The 21192-nt window shown below is 24.4% G+C and overlaps 11 protein-coding genes across 11 annotated transcripts; 4 read left to right on the plus strand and 7 right to left on the minus strand.

Annotated features, from left to right (window-relative positions):
- Positions 1–387: 387 nt before the first annotated feature.
- ENU1_192780 (SEP domain containing protein) lies at positions 388–1116 on the minus strand (the record flags this gene model as incomplete). Its single annotated transcript, XM_008861867.1, has 1 exon — positions 388–1116. One exon carries the CDS (start codon positions 1114–1116, stop codon positions 388–390), a length of 729 nt encoding a protein of 242 aa, XP_008860089.1.
- A 152-nt stretch (positions 1117–1268) lies between these two features.
- On the minus strand, positions 1269–2756 carry ENU1_192790 (leucine rich repeat protein, BspA family protein; the record flags this gene model as incomplete). The annotated part of the gene is made up of 1 exon (XM_008861868.1): positions 1269–2756. The coding sequence occupies one exon, from the start codon at positions 2754–2756 to the stop codon at positions 1269–1271; it is 1488 nt and encodes a 495-aa protein (XP_008860090.1).
- Positions 2757–4597: 1841 nt separating this feature from the next.
- Positions 4598–5245, minus strand: ENU1_192800 (Mob1/phocein family protein; the record flags this gene model as incomplete). The annotated part of the gene is made up of 1 exon (XM_008861869.1): positions 4598–5245. The coding sequence occupies one exon, from the start codon at positions 5243–5245 to the stop codon at positions 4598–4600; it is 648 nt and encodes a 215-aa protein (XP_008860091.1).
- Positions 5246–5386: 141 nt separating this feature from the next.
- On the plus strand, positions 5387–6439 carry ENU1_192810 (hypothetical protein; the record flags this gene model as incomplete). The annotated part of the gene is made up of 3 exons (XM_008861870.1): positions 5387–5555; positions 5612–5920; positions 5976–6439. 3 exons carry the CDS (start codon positions 5387–5389, stop codon positions 6437–6439), a joined length of 942 nt encoding a protein of 313 aa, XP_008860092.1.
- Positions 6440–6673: 234 nt separating this feature from the next.
- On the plus strand, positions 6674–8155 carry ENU1_192820 (Ras guanine nucleotide exchange factor, putative; the record flags this gene model as incomplete). The annotated part of the gene is made up of 1 exon (XM_008861871.1): positions 6674–8155. The coding sequence occupies one exon, from the start codon at positions 6674–6676 to the stop codon at positions 8153–8155; it is 1482 nt and encodes a 493-aa protein (XP_008860093.1).
- Positions 8156–8285: 130 nt separating this feature from the next.
- On the plus strand, positions 8286–10661 carry ENU1_192830 ([Ribulose-bisphosphate-carboxylase]-lysine N-methyltransferase; the record flags this gene model as incomplete). Its single annotated transcript, XM_008861872.1, has 1 exon — positions 8286–10661. One exon carries the CDS (start codon positions 8286–8288, stop codon positions 10659–10661), a length of 2376 nt encoding a protein of 791 aa, XP_008860094.1.
- A 507-nt stretch (positions 10662–11168) lies between these two features.
- Positions 11169–12355, minus strand: ENU1_192840 (WD domain, G-beta repeat-containing protein; the record flags this gene model as incomplete). Its single annotated transcript, XM_008861873.1, has 2 exons — positions 11169–12091; positions 12166–12355. 2 exons carry the CDS (start codon positions 12353–12355, stop codon positions 11169–11171), a joined length of 1113 nt encoding a protein of 370 aa, XP_008860095.1.
- Positions 12356–13862: 1507 nt separating this feature from the next.
- On the minus strand, positions 13863–14900 carry ENU1_192850 (aspartate--ammonia ligase; the record flags this gene model as incomplete). Its single annotated transcript, XM_008861874.1, has 1 exon — positions 13863–14900. One exon carries the CDS (start codon positions 14898–14900, stop codon positions 13863–13865), a length of 1038 nt encoding a protein of 345 aa, XP_008860096.1.
- Positions 14901–15232: 332 nt separating this feature from the next.
- On the minus strand, positions 15233–16276 carry ENU1_192860 (leucine rich repeat protein, BspA family protein; the record flags this gene model as incomplete). The annotated part of the gene is made up of 1 exon (XM_008861875.1): positions 15233–16276. One exon carries the CDS (start codon positions 16274–16276, stop codon positions 15233–15235), a length of 1044 nt encoding a protein of 347 aa, XP_008860097.1.
- Positions 16277–17363: 1087 nt separating this feature from the next.
- ENU1_192870 (hypothetical protein) lies at positions 17364–18260 on the minus strand (the record flags this gene model as incomplete). Its single annotated transcript, XM_008861876.1, has 1 exon — positions 17364–18260. The coding sequence occupies one exon, from the start codon at positions 18258–18260 to the stop codon at positions 17364–17366; it is 897 nt and encodes a 298-aa protein (XP_008860098.1).
- Positions 18261–20309: 2049 nt separating this feature from the next.
- ENU1_192880 (hypothetical protein) lies at positions 20310–20552 on the plus strand (the record flags this gene model as incomplete). The annotated part of the gene is made up of 1 exon (XM_008861877.1): positions 20310–20552. One exon carries the CDS (start codon positions 20310–20312, stop codon positions 20550–20552), a length of 243 nt encoding a protein of 80 aa, XP_008860099.1.
- Between the last annotated feature and the right edge of the window lie 640 nt (positions 20553–21192).

Below are 21192 nucleotides of genomic sequence, written 5' to 3' on the forward strand. Positions count from 1 at the left end.
TTGATTTTACCAATTTGAATTAACTAATTATTTTTTACCTTTTTGGACAACAATAAAGAAAAAGGATATTCTTAAAAAATAATAGAAATAAAAAATGACCAAAATACAAAATTAGAATAGTTACACAAAATAATTGTTGTTTTCGGAAATTTTAATGATAAGTAGTAAAGTACTGTTACTTTTAGTGTTTGGTTTTAAATTATAGGTTTGTGCCATTACAAATTGTCCAATTTTAAAAATTAAATATTTTTATTAAATAAAAATATTTGAAAAAAAAATAGTTTGTCTATCATTTTTTAGTTGCAATATCCAATGAAAAATACTAAATGAAATTTCTAACTTTGATGTTAAGATAAACTAAATTAAGAAAAGAGGGTAAATATTAAATTACTTTTGTTGAATCAAACTAGAGTTAGCAATTTTTGCTTCCATAACAGTCATCTCATTCATTTCTATATTTCTGTTTGGAATAGCTACGAGTCTAAATTCATTGATGTTGGTTTCTTTCTTTATCAATGCATAAATTTGGGAAACAGTCCAATCTTGATTAACTTTGAAAACTTTTTGTTTTCCATCAATAAATCTAACTTTAATATTTGTAGTTGGTTTTGATATGTCTAAAGTTGGGATAGATCCAGTAACTTTGAAATTAGTAGCATTTGACTTTCCAATACTGTTTCCAGTGCCAGTAAAACTAATTGAATGGGTTGTGGCTGTAGAGGTGTGACCAGAGAATATAGTTTGTGTTGAATTAGTTAAATTAATAGCGATATTATTGTGCTGTGCTTGTTGAATGTATTCTTGTGGAATAAAACCATTTGTAACATCATCTATGAATTGTTTATTGTTTGGATCTTCATAATTTCGCAATGGTCCATCATTAACAATAAATCCATTTTTGTACATTACAACATTTAAAATTAAATCTTTTTTTCTTGGGTCATGACTTGAATTGCCATTATTTGTGCTTGCGGTTTTTTCTGCAGTTCTATAAGCTTCATTTGCATCGTCATTTGCATAAAACTCAACTCCACCTTTTTCTCCTCCATTGAAGAAGCCTTGTCCTTTTGGTTTATCTTCTTTTTTTAAATCTGAAAAACCATGAATAGTTGACATATTTCACTATATATTATTTTTTAGTTTTTTAATTATTTTTTATTTTTTTATTTTTTTGACTTTCCATTTAAAAAAAAAATGATGTATTTAATCTTGCAAAAGTTATTTACAAGATGAGTTATAAAAAGATATTAGTGAATTAAGAATTACAATTATTTCTTTGTTTTATCTTCTGGTTGAGGTTCTTTTAAGAAGCACTCTGAAGGTATATTTTTACTTTTTAGTTTAAGCTTTTCGCATCCATAAAAACAATATTTTTCATAAGTCATAGTCTTATTCTTAGTTTTCAATGTTTTCAATAAAGGACATTGATAAAAACATGACATTGGAATATTAATAATGGTTGATGGTAATGAAACACACGTTAATGAACAACAATTCTTAAAACAAGACTGTCCTAATTTCGTTACACTCTTAGGCACTGTAATAGATTTTACACGAAAATCTCCTAAAAAACAACTCTCTCCAACTTCTTTCACTCCTTTTGGAATATTTTCGCCAAATACCTTTCGGTCTTCTTCTGTATAGGTTACATTAGTACATGGAATACCTCCTCTTTCAATAAGTACAGCTAATGAATATGAAACCAATCCATCAAATTGAGTGCAATCAGTTAATACGATTGACTTAATCATTTGAATGTTTTCAAATATTGATTTGTCAATCTTAGGAAAATTACCAGGTAATGTTAATGCAGTTATGTATGAACATCCACTAAAAGCATGGTCATAACAACTGATTGTTGAAGGTAAAGAGATTTGTTTTAATCCTTTACAACCATTAAAACAATGAGAGCCAATATGTTGAACTGTGCTGGGAACTTCAATTGATGTTAGTGATAAACAAGAAGCAAAGCATTTATCAGCCAAAGAATTACATATAGCAGGTATCTTATTCCCATATTTTCTTCTATCCTCAGAAGAATAAAACACATCATTACATTGAATATTATTTTTTTCTAAGAATAAATAAATACCATATGAAGCTTTTCCCTTAAAACAATTGCTTGTTCCTAGTTTGATTGAAGTTAAATTATTGCATGCAAGAAAACAGTTCTCTCCAATAACCATAAGATTTTCTGGTAATGTGAGACTAGTTAAGGAAGTGCAATTAGCAAATCCATTTCTTCCAATAGCTGTAACTGATGTTGGTATATTAAGACTTACAATTTTATTACATTCCTCAAAACATTTATCGGCAATTTTTGTAATTCCATCAGGAAGAATACCTTCTCCTTTCATACACTCATAATTAACTCTATCTTCTGAAGAATATACAATTTTTCTCGCACTAACCTTATCTCTTATTGCAAAATATTTTAAATAATAATGAAAATATGTTTCAGGATATTCTACTTCATACTTTCTCATTTTAGGAATTTGAATATCATTCCATGCATATAATTTTTGAACTTTTAAATTAGGAAATAATGAAATGGTTGTTAAGTCAATGCTAATAGGATTGTAATTATAACGTGTTGGAATATCTTTGAATTTCCTTGATATTTGAATAGATTTTATAAAATCTTCTTTCTTGACAAAACAATCTAATACCCTCATGAATTCCTCAATTGTTAACTTTACTTTACGTTTAGGTACTTCAGTTATTATATCTTTTGTCTTTTCTTTGTCTTTTCCCATCTCTTCGTGATTTTTTGAGATTCTTTTTTTTTTCTTTTTCATTTACTCTTCGATAGTAATTCTATTTTTATTAGAATATAAAATTACGTTTATTGTTCAATTCTTTTCAATATTTTTTTCGGAGGTTTTAAATTTAGAAAAGCTTCTTTTAAGATATGTTTTTAAATTTTTATCAATTTTATATTTTTATATAAATGTTGTATTAGATGATAACCCAGAAATGAACAATACATAATTTACTTTTTTAATTATTGTAATTTTAGACTTTCTAATTTTCTTTCAAACAAAAACACATTCTAATAAAACTTCTATTCCCTTTTCCTTTCTTTTCTTTATATCAAAAACAATCTTTTTTACTGGCTATTTATACCTAAAATTTTATAACCATTCATTTCAAAAATATATGGTTCATTCTATATGTGTTATTCACTTCAACTAAAAGAAAAAAAATATGATCTGAATCAATTTAAATATTATACCAATATATATTATAAAAAAATTTATAATACTGACATTTATCTTCAAATTATGGTATAGTTGTTTTGATATTATTATTATATAAATTATTTACAAATTATTATTAAAATAACTATGTTGTTAAGTATTATGTCATAGATACAATAATAAAAGAATATGTTTATTGTATCTTCTAATTATACTATTTTATTCAAAAAGAATAATAATATTATTATTACATTCATTTAGTATCTCTCTTAAATAAAACTATATTAAATAATATTAACTATTTATTCAACTATATATTATTAAGAACTTCCTTATTCTATAAACTATTTTTAAAAAGTAGATAAAGAGTTAAATTATTTTTCTGTAATAATGAATATTAAATATACTATAATTCAAATACCAAATGTTAATAAACCATTGCTGATATTTTACTTTATAATACAAGAATTTATGAATAACTTGTGTTTGAAATGAAAACAACAAATCTTAACGTTTTGAAATTACAAATTTTGTAACATTTATCCAACAAAACAATATATTCAAATAAGGTATTCTCAATACCAAAGTAAAAGTAATACACTAAACACAAATAAACTACCGTTATAACATAATTTAATAATAAAATAATATAGAATAATAAATTTATATAATATTTAAAGTTATTCATTAAGGAGTTAATAGTATTTTTTGTTCAAGAATCTTTCGTTCATATTGTTATATTCTAATACTTATTTTTGCTATCAATTTACATCCAACCAAAAATATTTTTATGAATTATTTATGTTATATAAATTCTAAATATAGCTAATGACAACTTCTTTTTTTTAAAGATTTCTGAGAAATAATGATAGTGTTAAGTTATTAAAAAATTTGGTGTTGATAAACAACTACATCTATTTCTTAAATAACTATACAAATTGTTACACCTTAATAGCTTATTTATTTTTTCTGTAAAATAATTTAAAGTATTTAAATTAAAAAATATTACATAATAAACTCATTAAAAGATATATTCTCTTTTTAAGAATATTTTCAAAGTTAAAATAGCATCATCATAACACTTTCAACATAATATTTTATTTTTTGAATAATACTGTCTAGAAAAATAAATTAAGAAAAATCCTTAAAGTAATAATATATTTAAAAATACATAATAAATTCTATTTTTACAACAAAAAATTTATATTCCAACTCTATTCAAGATTTTCATCAAAATATCTTTTAAAATTAAACAGCATTTTTCCACTCGCTAAAAAGTATGACAATAATTTAATAAAGAAAAATTAATAGAAGAAAATAAGTTAAAGAACAATTACAAGATAAATAAGTTACTTTTTGTTTCATAAACTAAATAAAAAAAAAGAATTTTAGTAAATTTAATTAAGTTTCTTGAGATTAAATTCTTTATCAATTGGCTCGATCATCTGTTCTAATGGAGAGATATCTTCTTTAGACAATAAGTCATATTCTCTGCAAAAAACATAGAAATGTCTAAAGCCTAAATAAGCTTGATCACTTAATTCCAATTCTTTTAAGTGATTAGCATGACTATAGAACATATGTGCATATACTCTGAATAATCGTTTAAATATTTTTGTTAAAGTAGGCATAAACGCTTTAGGTGCTTTAGAAGTAAACTCGGCAGGGAATATTTTAGTATCATCAAAACAAGTTTGAACCCACTCAAATAGTTTTTCACAATATTCCCGAGCAGGTAATTGAACTGACTTTTTATTTTCTATCCAAAGATATTCCATATTAGGTCCTCCATTCATAATTGGACATGCATTTGGAGAACATAAATCAGATACTGCTGAATATATTAACAGTATGTTATTAAAAAAATCAAAACAATTAACTGCTAACCATTCATTTTGATTTCCATTTGCTGGACATTTAACAGAATCTTTTAATGTTCCTTTTGAAATCCCTTCTTTAATTGTTTTATGAAGGTCATATCGTAAAGTACCCTTTGGCACTTTTTTCTTTGGTCTCATTGTTTGCATTTTCTTTGCTTTAAACATTCCTTAAGAATAAAACTAAATACTATTTTTAAGTTTTCATACCTTTTGTAGTTCCTTCTTATTTTTCTTAATTTTTTTCCATTCTAAAAAAATTAATATGAATAAAAATAAAATTATAACTTTTAAAATTATATTCGTGATATGTGGGAACTGAATGTTTATCTTAATGGAGCACAATATGTTATTGCACCAATAGTGTATACTTTTTCTTTTATTGGTGTATTAACTTTTTTCTGTCATAAATGTAATAAACAATATGTTACTTTCCCTTATGTTGTTATAACGTTGTCTTATTTAATTCAAACATTATGTTAGTTGTTATATTTATACATTACATTGATAATTATATTCATATTAACATAATAGCATTCTCAACTTCACATGTTATGCAATTGTATTCATCAACAACATGTGTTGCATACTTTCTTTCACGAGTTGTGTATATATGTAATTTTTTTATTGTAAGTTATACACTGTTTCATTGGGTTAAAGATTTCACAGAGCGTGAAGTACGTGTAATCAATCTTACTGTTGTTGGAATGGGAATTTTAATACTTAACATCTGGTTTATTGTTATTGTAATAGCAGCATTTATAGCACTATTTATTGAAGGTAATGACTGTGTATCAAATAATGGAAATATAGAAACATGGAATACTTGGATTTCAACAGGATGTTTGTTTATTTCTGTATAATAGACAAAATATAATAAATATTTATATCTATATAGCAAATATGTTATTAACTATTATTGTATTGGCTTTTGGAATATTAATCATTCAAAGATATCATAATCAAATCTCACATTTTACTTCACCAGATTCAAAAAAATCTTTTCTAATATATATATTTGCTTTACTCCTTCTTATCATTGAAAATCTATTACGTTTTATTGTTCATTTGTATTTCCCAATAACTAAAAAATATATGAATGATATTCTTTTTCAAACAATGATCCATTGGTTACCTGATATGGTAGAAACTATAACCATTCTAGTTTTATGGTCTTCAGATGAAATGTCTTGGCAGTTTAATAAGGAATTTGAAGAAAGAATGTTTGCTGACACAGAAATTATTTTAAGAAATATTCGGACAGAACATTCTGATTTATCGTCATTGTCTTGTACATCATATCAACATTCTACGTTATCATATCGAGACTCAACCTCATCAACAACAATTTCTCTTTTATAGCTTAATTAATAAAATAATATTATACTTACTTCAGAAGTATATTTTTGTTATTTTTATATTTTATTTTTAGAATTGCCTTTTTATCAAGACATTTAGTTGCATACCTCCCAAAAATAATGAAAGAATAAAAGTTTTAATTAATAATAAATTATTTAAAAAAATAACATTGTTTCTTAAAAGAAATCAAAAAACAGAAAAAAATAAATGAAAAGTTAGTTTTAAGATCTATTTTTCATGTCAATTAGACAACCCACAGCTGCTGGAATGAGGGGAAGAGACACAAGATCAACGTTTAGTGGGTCTACTGACGTTTCTTCATTCTCTACTGTTGGAGAAAATAAAATTGATGAACAAACATATAATGCTGATCCACGATTTTCTACTACATTTGAATTACCTGACACACCAGAATATATTACTTGGACAACAGAAACTGGATGTGACTTAAAAATTATTCAAATGGCAACCCTCGAAAAATGTATTCAAACGATGATGTCAAAAGATTTTAATGACCCTTATTTTCAAGAGTGTTTTGTTTTAGCTTATAGATTAGTTACAACACCAGAAAAATTATTAGAATTACTTAGTATTTTATTTGACCCTTCAATACCTGATGGAATGGAATGGGAAGTTTTTGTTAAAGATGTTATATCACCACTTAGATTAAAAATAATGAACTTTGTGCGTACTTGGATGAAAAATGCATGGAAAGATTTCGAAGCAAAAGAGGAGTTAATTGATAAACTTCAACAGTTACTAGATCGATTCAATCAATTTAATCCAAAAATGAGTAAAATCTTACAAAAACAATTAGAACTTCATATTGCTCATGTAGAAAATAAAAGAGATGAATTAGATTCACCAATGATTAAAATTAACGAATTAGAAAAAAACCCAAAATATGTTAATGTTCTTCAATTCCATCCACATGAATTTGCACGACAAATCACTTTAATGCAAAACGATCTTTTTAGAAAAGTTCCTTATTTCGAATTACTTGGAAATGGATGGATGAAAAAAGATAAAGATACATTAACTCCAAACCTCATTCGATTAGTACGTTCAAGTAAACGGTTATTTAGTTTTGTTCAAACTTCTATTCTTGTAGAAAAACGAGTTGCATACAGGGCTTTATTTATTCATTATTTCCTTCAAGTAGCAGAAGAAATGAAAAAATTAAATAATTTTGAAGGAATGAAAGCTGTATTTAGTGCATTAGAATCAACTCCAATTTATCGACTTAAAGATACATGGGACTCTTTATTACCAGAAGATAAAGAAATAGAAGAAATGTTAAGTGAATTGTGTGACCAAGAAAAGAATTTTAGTAAATTAAGAGAAGTTATGAAAATTGCAGTTCCACCTTGTTTACCATTTATTGGGTCTACAATGGGTGATTTAGTATTTACTGATGATGGTAATAAACAAGGAGATAAAACACTAATCAATTGGTTTAAAATACGTGGAATTGGTAATTTGATAAAAGAGCTCATGGTTAAACAAGCAGTTCCTTATCCTATTCAACATTATGATGCATTGATGAAATACTATGAAAGTGCACCTATTCTCGAAAATGAAGATGAATTATATGATCTTTCAGTAAACTTAGAAGAAAAAAGAGGTGAAATGAACAGTGAATTAGAAAAGAAAATAGCTAAATTAAAGAAAGAAGGTAATGCAAGAATAAAGAAATACATCAAATATATTTCAAAATAATTCAAATTTTTAAGTATATTTTATAATAATTTTATAATAATTTTATAATAAAATTAATAAAGGGTTTTAACATAAAAAGATAAAAGACAAAAAAGAAAGATACGTAGTTCTTTAAGAAAATTTCTTTGAGATGGAAGATATTAAGAAATGGGTTATTCAGAATGGAGGTGTTATTGATGGTGTTGATGTTAAAACATTTGATGGATATGGAAGAGGGTTATGTGCCAATAAAGAATTTAAAAAGGACGAAATTATTATGAGTATTCCTTATTCTATTCAAATTAATAGAATTAATTTAAATCATATTTGGCCTGAAGTAAAGTTACCTAAATTTAATGAGGGAGATGACGATAGAGATGATTTAAATGGACTTGTATATTTATATCTTGCTGTTAATAAAACAAATCCAAAATGTTTTCATTGGCCATATATTAATGTTTTACCAGAAACTTATGATTGTCCTTTAAGTTATACTATTGATGAGTTAAATCTTATGAAAGGTACAAAGTTATATGCAGCAGTAGAAAAAATTAATGCTTTTCTTATGAAAGTTGTAGACTATTATAATAATAAACTTATTCAACAATTTCCACAATATTTCCAACCATTTGATGATCTTTTTAAAAGATTACAATGGGCACACCAAAGTTTTTGGTCAAGAGCATTTTTAGTGATTTATCCACAACCATTTGGAGAAGTTGGATCATTGATTCCATTTTGTGATTTTAGTAATCATTGTACACAAGCTAAAGTAACTTATATTTCTAATACACAAACAGAAACATTTTCATTTCAAACTAATGAAGCATTAGTAAAGCCAGGTGAACAAATATTTAATAATTATAGAATTAGATCTAACGAGAAATTATTATTAGGGTATGGGTTTGTAGAAGAGAATAATCCTTGTGATAATTTGTTACTTCGAATTTATTTTGAAGTTGATGATAACCAATACAATGAAATTGAGGAGATTCTTAAACAAGAAGAGATTAAATCATTTGACTTCTTTTTAAAACTTGATGAAGATATTCCTTTAGAATTGATGAGAATTCTTAGAATAGTTAACTTATCGATTATTGAATCAAACCAATATTTTCAAGGAAATATTAATTTAAATTATGTTTCAGATAGAAATGAACTTGCTGCATTAAGACAGTTAAACAGACAATTGTATCATTTATTACATTTAATGGAATTCAAAAAGGAAGACTTTGATTGTATTCATTCATCTTCAATTAACTATCATCAAAAATGTGCTTTAATATATAAAAAAGGTATAGTCGATATAATAGAACATTCAATGAAATTATGTCAAAACGCTACTAAAAGGATTAGGGATCAAATAACTTCAAAAGATTTAAAATATGAAACAATATCATGTTATGATTTCTTGTTTGAGAATTTCTGTGATAACTTAAATGCATGGGCATCTCAAATTCATTTATTCCATCCAAATATTCAATATATTAATGAAAATCATCATATTGTATTAAAGAATATATCAAATAAAACACTTCATTCTGGAGAAATTCTTATTTCTATTCCTGAACATTATATTCTTACATCTGAAATAATAAAAAAAGAGAATCCTAAAATTAATCAACCTAGTTTTATATTACAATGTATTGAATATTTATTAAGTGAAGACGCACAAAAAAGATTTCCATTTATTCCATTAATTCTTAAATATATTGAAGCAATGACATTCTACAGTAATGATTTTAGTGAGTTTGAAGACGTATATTTCTTTGATGAAATTAATTGTGTTGAAGACGATGGAATTCAGAATTATCAAGCATTTATGATGAATTCAAATACTAATATTTCTTTACCATGTTTTGTTGGATTATTTAATTTTGTTGATAGTCATATCATTACTACTTCATTTGGTGAATTCTATAATCCATTACCAATACTACCTAAACATAACTCATACACTTGTCTAGAAAAAGAAATGAAAGACTCTCAAATTAAGTTATATAATTTTAATGAAATATATCCTGGAGAAGAGATTTGTGATAATTATCAAGATGATAGTAGTATTAATCAAATGATTCATTTTCTTTCATTGTCAAAAGAATATCTCTCATTGGATTATTTTGATGCAAAAGTTTTTATTTCAAATGAATCAGCACAACCATTATATGAAGAGCTTTGTGTTTTAAATCAACTTCCTACAGAAATATTTCTTACTCAAGACCAAATTCGATTTGATGTTTTTGAGAAATACATTGCTATTTATTCAATGTCTGTAAATAAAGTGAAATTAGAATTAAAAAATAAAAATACATCTATTGAAGGAAACAGGAATAAAACTATTCAATACTTACACTCTGAATTGGAGGTACTTCAAGATTTTCTTCCTCTTGTTAATGAAAAAATCAGTAATGCTCAAGAACAGAATCAAATTAACAGAATAAAACAATTCAAATTAATTGATATGCATTTGAATGAACAAATTAATATTGTTCAGAATGCTTTGAAGCATCTAGAAATAAAAAATTAATTAGAATTAATAAATGAAATATTTTTCTTCTTTTTTTATTCAAAACAGAAATAATTATAATTGTCTATAATTCTTTGAAATTCTTTAAATGAGTTAAACTTGTTAGATAGTCTAATAAAACAAAAGAATGATAAAAAAAAATATAATTGTTTTTGTGTATATAAATTTGATTTAAACTATCTTAATGAAAGAAAAAAAATTTAAAGTATTTAATAAGCTTCTGTTTAGTACATATTGATTTTTATTATGAGAAAGAGAAAGAATTAAGAGAAACTAATAGTTGAAGAGAACTAATTAATAAGACCAATATTATTATGTTAATAAATGACAATATTATTATAATAATATTATTTAAATGAAGATAAAACAATATTTATTTTAAATTAGCTTCATAAATCAAAGTACAATAAAAAAGTAGTTAAATATTTAAAAGAAAGAAATCAAATCAATCCTTTTTTATTAACTAATTTTCGACTATGAACTTAAAAGAAAAAAGTAATAATTCAATTAATATTTGAGTGTGAAAATAGATGCTGAGCCATCACAATCTATTAAAAGAATATTTGATGTTTTTGGAATACAACATACGTGAACAATAGGTTTTCCGTCAGTCACAAAGAGGTTAAGTTTAACGCCAAAAATATCAATTGATTTTTTTGAAATAACAGGCATATTTGGAAATACAAAAATTCCACCCTCTTTAGATGCAATAAACAAAAGTGTCATATCATTATTTAAAGATGGTGTAATAGAAGAACAATTTGTTGTTATTCCCTTATATCTACTAATCATATCGAAATCCATTAAAGTATAAATAATAACTTTATTATTTGCATAAGTAACATAACAAATACGATCTTTAACATTTACAATAATACATGAAATAAGGGCATCTTCTTTCAATGAAGATGTTTTAACAAGTTGCATTTTATCATCATAATCATATAACGCTAATATAGTACCTTCAAGTGTTCCAACAATATATCCAGTAGCTTCTTCTCCTTCACAATAAATTTCAACTGCAGTTACAGCACAATGAACATCATATTCTCTAATTTGTTCATACTTATCAGTATTATAACAAAACACTTGTCCATTAAGTAAACCAGCAATAAATCGTTTATTCTCTTTACAATACTTTAGGCAAAGACAAACATCATCAATTGGAATAGTTTTAATTTGTTCACCGTTTGTTGCATTCCATATAAACAACTCTTTAGTTGTAGATGATGAACAAATAATATTATTGTCTATAAAAATTACAGAAACTATTTCTCCAGTATGTTTTGTAAAGGTTGTTTTTACTTCTTTTTTAACTAGTCCATCAACAATTTCCCACACCATAACTTTACCATCTTTACCTGCTGTAGCAAGTAATGTTCCATCAATATTAAATGAATAATCCCAAACCATTCCTTTATGAAAATTGTCTAAAAACCTAAGTTAATTGTTTTATTTTGTTAGAAATTGTTATTTTCTTTGTAATAAAGAATGAAATTCAAACTTAATTGTTGTTGTGCCGATGGTGTAATTTTCAAATCATATTTGTCTTCTTTAAATGTTCCTGGAGCTTGTTTACTCATAACAACTGGTTTAGCAATATTTACCATAGATTTAGATTTATGAATTTTAGCTTCTGATGAAGATTTCTTCATAAGTTGTGTAGACTTTCTTCTTTCAACCGTTGCGCTCATATGAAATATATTAATGAGATTTGAGTGCAACTTTGTTATTTACCACCAAAAGCCGTTAGTCTAACAAATGATAGAAATTACTATTATTTTTAATTTTTAAACTACTTTCTAATTGTATTTAAAATATCATTCTATTTTCCCTCCTTTTGTTTAAAAATCTTATAATTTTTTTTTTCCTTTGTTGTAGTTTTATTATTTCCTCATTTTCTAGAAAAAGCCATTTTGCAGTGATTTTATAGCAAACAAATTTCTATTACTACCTAATTTTTATAAATCAAATTTGTAATTGTTTCATTTTAAAATACAATAAATATTAGTGTTATATATAACTAAAAATATTTTATCTATATAAAAAAAATAAAAACCTATGAAGAATTTCCACTTTGTTTAACTGAAAACTTTGTGAAAGAAAAAAAACATTTAACCTTAAAATTAAAATAAAAAGATATTATTTTTAATGAAAATACAAACTACTCTTGAAAAATCTGGTGTTGCTAGAGAATCAGCAATTGGTTACTTGATATGTATTTTTTATAAGTCTGTGACGTTATAAAAAGAAGTTATTAAATAAATACAAATATATACAGTACAAGAAATCTCAACAATAATAAAAATATATTGTTTTTTTTCACAAAAAAATCTCACAAACACTTCTTAAAGATTATAAAATTATAAACAAATGTTAGAATAATATCTACAGAGCTTTCTCCTTTACTTTATTCTTTTTTGAGTTATCAACATTATTATCCCCTAGACTTGCGTTTAGACTACATAGAAATAAAGTTTTTGTAACTAGCCGTATTAATAAAAGAGTTTATCAGTTTAAAAGTGAGGATATGCCTCAGGCATTAATCAAGAGGTATTTTAATATAATAGTAATTATTTAAATTTTAGAAGCAGAATAGTTGAATGGAAGAAATAAGAAAATCCTTCCATCAGTACATTGTTGTGTAACAAAGACTTTCGGAAAAAACATCAAAAGAAGTAAAAAATGTTTTACCATAGTTTGTTGATTTGGTATTAAAACTTCAGTATGAACAACTAAGTTTCATATTATTGATTTAGTTTATGAAAATAATCTAATTTTTGGAGATGAACCTCTTAGTTGTATTGAATTTGATTAATCAAGAATGTAATTTATATATTATTTGAAGGATGAATTGAATTAGGTTCTTCCTTATTTGGTATAGGGAGTTATATAGGAAGAATTAAATTATGTTTTGTTTATGACAGTAAATCTCATACTACAGACTCTTTTATTTGCATCTCCAATATTATTTCATTATTTACTAAATCATATTATTTATTTTCCAGTAAATTTCACACACAAATGGATTTTACAACAATATTTTATGATTTAAAAAGTAAATTTCCTTATTATTGGTAAATTTTCAATGATTTAATAATGAATAAATATATGAGAAATTTTACAAGTTAATATAAAAATATTATATTTGATTTTTGTTTAGTAAATTAATGAACATATAATATTATTTCTTAAAAAAAATTAAAGTAAAAAGATATTGTGTTGAGCCAATTGTTCTTTAGTTTCGTGATTCCATACAGATGCTTGAATTTCACCAATGTGAGCTTTTTGTAAATAGAACATACAAAGTCGTGATTGTCCAATTCCACCACCAATAGAAAGTGGTAACTCTCCTTTTAATAACATTTGATGGAACATAAACTTTTCTCTGTCTGTAGCATTTCTCATTTCTAATTGTCTTTTAAGAGCTGTTGGATCAACACGAATACCCATAGATGATAATTCAAGACTTTGTTGAAGAACATCATTCCATACAATAATATCACAATTAAGTCCATGATAACCTTCTTTAGTTACACTTGACCAATCATCATAATCAGGGGATCTACCATCATGAGTTACTTTTGATATTGGTAATGGATATCCTATTCCAATTACACAAACTGCTCCATACTTCTTAGCAACAGTATGTTCTCTTTCTTTTGGAGATAAATTAGGATATTCTTTTTCCATATCTTCAGTATGTAAGAAAGTAATTTCTTTTGGTAATCTTCTTTTTAATTGAGAATATTCATTGCAAATATACTCTTCAGTTTTATAAATAGTATGATAAATCTTTTTAACAACACTTTTAAGATAGTCTAATGTTCTATCTTCTTTTGAAATAGATTTTTCCCAATCCCATTGGTCAACATAAATTGAATGAATATTATCTAAATCTTCCATTGGTCTAATAGCGTTCATATCAGTAACAATACCTTCTCCAATAGGAATTTTTAATTCATGTAGTTGTAGTCTTTTCCATTTAGCTAAAGAATGAACTACCTCAACAACACTATTATTCATTCCTTTGACTGGAAAATGAACTGGGACTTCAACACCGTTTAAATCATCATTTAATCCATATCCAGATTCAACAAATAAAGGAGCAGTAATTCTCAATAAGTCTAAATCATATGTTAAATTCTTTTCAAACTCTTGTTTAATTTTTCTAATTGCAATTTCTGTTTGAAAAGAATTTAATAAAGGTAAATAATTTTCAGGAAAGATAGTAGTCATCTTAGATACCAATTTGTAATTAGTTAGGTCTTTAACAGTTCTTTAAATAAGTCATCTCAACACCCTACATCTAATTAGGGTCTTTATTTATCCATCTAACGAAGCATCTAATTTTGTTGATTAATACTTTTTTAACTCATAAATTCCAAGACTTTTTACTAATGAACTTAAATTTGAATTATTTATAAAATAAGTAAAGTTTAATCAAATAAGAATTTTCTTTGTTTCTTAAACAAAAAAGAAGATGTTTTCAAATTAATTTTTGAATTTTAAGAATGTTTATTTTATTAAAAAATACATTAAAACAAAAAACCTATACCTAAAAGATTTTCTTAAAGATAACATTGGTCTGGAAGAGATATTAAAGGTCTCAGTTGATAACATCCACCAAAAGAAGATTTTCCAAAATCATGTACAGAAGTTGAAATTGTAATTGATGTTATATGAATGCAATTACAAAAACAATTATATCCTATAGATGTAATTGTTGATGGAATTGTTAGACTTTGAAGTGAAGAACAATCGAAAAAAGTCGATTTATTTAATGAACGAATTAATGGAGGAAATTCAATTTCTTTTAGTGAAGTACAATCATCAAAACAATGTGCTCCAATAAAAGTTAATTTTGTTGGGAGTTTAATTGAACTTAAATTGAAACAATTTGAAAAAACAGCATTCCCAATATAACTTAAAGACATTGGTAAGTCAATGGATTTTAATTGTGAACACCCACAAAAAGCTTTTTCTTGTATTGACTCAAGTGTTTTTGGTAAAATAATACATGACAAATGATTACATCCATTAAAACATCCTTCAGCTAAATTAGTTATTGTAATAGGTAATATTACTTTTGTAAGATTAATGCACTGAGAAAAACAACTTGTATGTAATTCTTTAAGAAATGGTGGAAAGTCAATTGATTTAATCAAACAACCACTAAATGCATTTTTTTGAATAACTTTAACAGAAGAAGGAATGTTTATAGTGGAATATTTTGTATTTAAGAAAGCATCTATCCCAATAATTGTTACCCATTTAGGAATTTCATTTTTCCATTTTCTTTGATCTTCTTTTGTATAAACAACAAAAGAACAATTTGTTGTTGGGTTAGAAAGAAGTTTTTGTGCCTCTTTACAAGTTACTTGATATAAAATTTTATGATTTGGAATATTTGGATTAAAAATTTGTTTCTTTCTATAGATGTATTGGGTTTGAATATTTGGAAATAATTTTAAATTTTCTATAGGATTATAATGAAATTTTTCTGTTGTTTCTTTGAATTTTTTACAAATGAAATTTAATTTAGCAAGGTCTTCTTCTTGTAAAATGAATTGTGCCACAATAAGCAAAGAATAACTATCCAGTTGTCTTCTCATAGTCTTGGTTAAAATATATTTTAAGATCTATCTTTTGTTTAAGCAAAATCTTCTTTGTATTTATTTGGGGTTATTCTTCTTTTCTTTCTCTTATTGTCAAGATTCAAACTATTCTATTTTAGAAAGATTGAAAAAAAAATATAAAAATTCTAAAATATAATTAGTAAGTTTGTTTAAAAAATATATTTTAAATAGTTTTTATTGATTTTTTACAAACTTATCATCTTTTTATTTGTTATAAAAATTATTTATGTCTTAAAAGAAATAATATAATATAAAGAATAAATAAGAAAAGTTAATTATCGAAAGAGACATAAAAATTTACCCAGTTATAGATGGAGTTGGATGTATTAGAATAGAATTGACAGTTGTTATAATTCATCTACATGTTCCAAAGTAAATTCAATACTATCATTTGAAATTCATTAAATAATTTTGTTTAGTAAAGAATAAATTAGATGTAGTTGATTGAATGACTAATAAAAATATTATTATACAAAAATTCTTGTTCAATTTCAAAAAAAAACGCTCTTTTTGAATGATGAATACTTGAAGAATAAACAGTATTGATTATTTGGTAATGAAATTTTTTTAGAAGGTATTGATACTAGAACGAGTACAAAAAGACAATAAGGTTGTTGTTATGATACAAATGCACAATATAAATAAACACAAGTCATTAAAATTACTTTTTATTCTTAAAGTAAATTTATGGAAAAGAAACAATGACTAAAAATATGGATGTTGAGACAATACATTTATTATTTGATATATAAAGAATTTTAGTCAATTTATAAGGAAAAATAAAAAAGAATATTTATCTTTTCATTGAAACAAATGTTTTAATGTTGTTAGACGATTAAATTGAATAAAAAAAAACAAAATATTTGTTTTTATTTAAGAAAGTGTCTGAAGTCAAAAACTCAACAACGAATCAAAAGCATAGTTTGAATGAATAATAAGTCTTTGTTTATAAATATTTAATGGGTTTATTTAAGTTAATATCATTTTTTTGTTGTAAAAAGATGATTCATAGTTAAGAGAATTTAAGTAATTCATATTAAGAATTATTTAATTAGTTATTATGTTAAAACGGACTGTCTGAAGGTAATAAAGAATTGTTTAACATACATTTTTCACAACACTCAGTTGATACATCAAGTTCATTTTCAAGTCCAGTCAGTGTTGATAACCAAAGAGATTTACAATATGAGAGGGTTAAAGTAGATAATGTATTTGGAAGGACAAATGAAGAGTTTTCATATCCAGTAAGTTCTAATGAATTGAGTGTTAATTCTGTTAAGTCCATATGAGTTGGTTCTATGTCATTAGTATCAGAAATATCTGAAGCATCAAAAGCAAGACTTAAAGAATCAATATGTTTTGAGTCAATATGAATTGCTTGATTTGACGTTGTAATAGATGCCATTTTTACGTTATCATATTGATAATGCTCAATAACCAAAGCAAAACAAATAAATTCATTAATATTTTTTATAAATAATTCATTATCAGACATTATTAGTTGTGAGTGTTTTGATTGGACACAGCATTTATTTGATTCTGTTACTTCAAGTGAATTAATTTGAAGTAATTCATTAATACAAATGATATTACAACAAGTTAAAAATGAAATTGAATTGACTGTTTGTGGAATTGGGATTTCAATTTGGTCGTTACTTTGTATTGAACTGAATGTTATTTCCTTAAACCCTGTTTCTGGATAAATAAATTGTGGAATTATTATTTGCCCATCTTCATGCCACATTTCAATAGTTAATTTAACTAATGTCTTAGGAAGGTTAATACTATATGGGCAATTCCCAAATAAACGAAGAGTTAATTCGATAGTTGGGATAAATGAAAAATCCCACTCTTTCTTCATTTGAACAATATCACTTTCAAAAACAACACAATAAGGCTTATTATTCCCTTTGTTTTTACAATACTCATCAAATGAACCTTCAAAACTTTCATTGTCCATTTTTCAACTCTTTAAATATATGTTTATCAAGTTCTTTCAGTTCTTTTTAGTTATTTCCAAAACATTCAATAAAACAATAATTAAGTGTTTCTTCTTTATATTGGAAATATTCCAAAAAAAAATTATTAAATAGTTGAAAGTTGAACAATGGTATTCTGTTAAAATTTATTCTAATACATACAGTTGAGAGAATGATGTATATTTACAAATAAGTTACTTCAAACGTTTTTTTTTTCTATATCTTTGTTTCTTATTATCCAGTGATATTAATAGCATAACCTTTTCTAATAATAAGAATGTACTTTGTTGTTGATTTTCTATTCAAGAATAATTCCTTGTTATTTGTTAAAGTTCACTTAAATTATTAACTATTTTATGTCTTTTATTTTGATTACCTCTCTTTTTTCCTCATTATTATATACTGTTAATTAATTATTTATATCTAAAATGTTTATTAGTATAAATCTTCTAAGTTATATTTAGATTATTGTGTATGGAAATAAGAAATAGAATAAATGACTCTCTATGAACATCTCAAAAACACTGTCTATAGAATATATTGCTAAATAATTTTATATTTGTAGATATTGTTATTCTTAACAAAGTTGTTAAATGGTTCTTTCTCGTGAATATCTTTTATTTTTATTCTAATTTCATTGTTATATAAACTTTTTGAAATTCACAATAATTTCCTCCTTTTGAAATTATCTGATTCTTGGAATAACTTGAGTATTTTGTTTATTGCTCGCATTCTATCTTGTTCAACATAAATAGTGTTTTGATTATATTATTAACAAAAATATTGCACTATACTCAAATGTCTTCAGACATACTCACAGTATTGCATTTAATATATTATAATATTAATGAGTTAATATTTAAATATTTTTCAAACATCTCTTAATTACTTCAGGTTAATATAACTAAGTTTCTATCTTTTTCAAACAGATTTAATCAACTTTTGATAAGATTAAGTCATATTTATATGTAAAATTTAACCATTTCTCATATATAAAATAAAATTTCTTTATATTTATTAGAATATTTCTTATAGTAAGAATAAACACTTTTTTATATTTAAGAACTAGGATTCAAGTTTATTAATAAATCACTTGAGTCTCATACATCCTTTGATGTGAATGTTACAATTATTAATAGTATCAATTTGTAGAAAAACATAAAATTAGAAAATTAAAAACAACACAAATCTAAAAATATTATAATTTATTTTTAGAAAAAATCAATAATCGAAAAAGTAATTATAATTAACCAAATAATCAATTTTTTTAAATTTGACTTAAATAAAAAGTAGTTAATTAAGTATTATTACATTTATTTTATATTGTTCATTGCTCATTTGAGACTAATCACTCACTTGTGCTTTAAAAATTGTTATTCATCCACTACTCACTTATTCTTTAGTTTTTCATTTAGTTGAAAAGTAAATAATTCAATTTCTTCAATACAATTTATTTCTATTGAAATAAAGGTTTTTTAAATTCCACTAACTTAAATAATTCTTCATTTAAGTTGTTATCTAATTTTTATTTTGAACTTAATGAATATTTAAACTCCTCTTTCTTTGTTTTCTTATTTTATGATGAAAGACTATCCTCTTACTACCATATTATTATGACTAATTTCATTTATTATCAACAACATGAATATCATTTTTCTTTGCCAATACTCATATTATCAAAAATACTTGCATCCTAACAAGTAAATAATATTACTGTCTTTATAAATACTCATTCATTTATTAGAATAGAATGATATTCTATCATTATAAATAATAATTACCGACATCATTGCTATATTGAATAAGATGTTGTTTAGCCAACAGCAACACCATAATCAGACGATAACTGGTGATTCAAAAAATTGGTTTATTTTAAGATTTGGGTGTCTGACTTACCACCTTCAATTCACTTTTTTAAATAAGATATGAAATTAACAAGTTTTATAGCATCATTAAAACAAATAACAATTTTTATTCTTTTCAGTATCATTCATAAAAAAATAAATTAGTTAATACCAAATCATTTGAAAATGGATAAAATACCACAACCAACATCTATTTCTTCAATTCAAAAAGGATATTCCATTGAAGAGGATATTCAAAATGAAGTTCAGGATGATGGAGAAATGACTAAACCAAAAATAAAGAAAGTTACCAAAAAGTTTCATAAAAAATTGAATAAAAATGTGACAGAAACAATTGCTCCTAAACGGTTTGAAATGGAATATGATAAATATGATCCATTAGATATTTCACTATTAAGCTTAAACTAATTTGACGATAAATCAAACAACAATAATTTATTTTATAATTTTGTTTAAATATAATTTATTTTATAATTAAGAATAAGATCGAAGGTGGAACATTTGAAACCACACACAAACATTAATACAGTTCAAGCTTCAGTTTTTCAAGTTATTATCTGATTATGGCAGTGTATTGGAATATGAACTCTATCGGTTAATGACGCATCATTTTATTATTACTATTATTTTATTATATTACTTATTGTAATATAAAAATTTGTATTTATTAATAAAGAAATTAAGAAATATATATTAACCAAGGAAAAGCATTTGCTAAAGTGTAGTTAGTACTAAAAAGAAATAGTCATAATAATATGGTGGTAATGAAATGCTTTCTTCCTCTTTCATGAAATAAAGAAAAAAAGAAGAAAATGAAATTATTTAAAATTAAATTAGAAATCAAACAAAGGATTAATAAGAAGAAATAAGCGAAGATGCTTGAGAAGATTTTAATAGAAATCAATAAAGCAAAGAAGTACTTTTCTCATGTTACTAGAAAAACCTAAAGAATATATTAAACAAAAAGATTATTCTTTAAAAAAAACAATTCAGGGACGTGATTATTCTTCGTTGAGCAAGGAAGAATAGATAAAAAATCTATTAACAC

The sequence above is a fragment of the Entamoeba nuttalli genome, assembly GCF_000257125.1.
Source record: "Entamoeba nuttalli P19 unplaced genomic scaffold asmbl_9056, whole genome shotgun sequence".
NCBI lineage: Eukaryota > Evosea > Mastigamoebida > Endamoebidae > Entamoeba > Entamoeba nuttalli.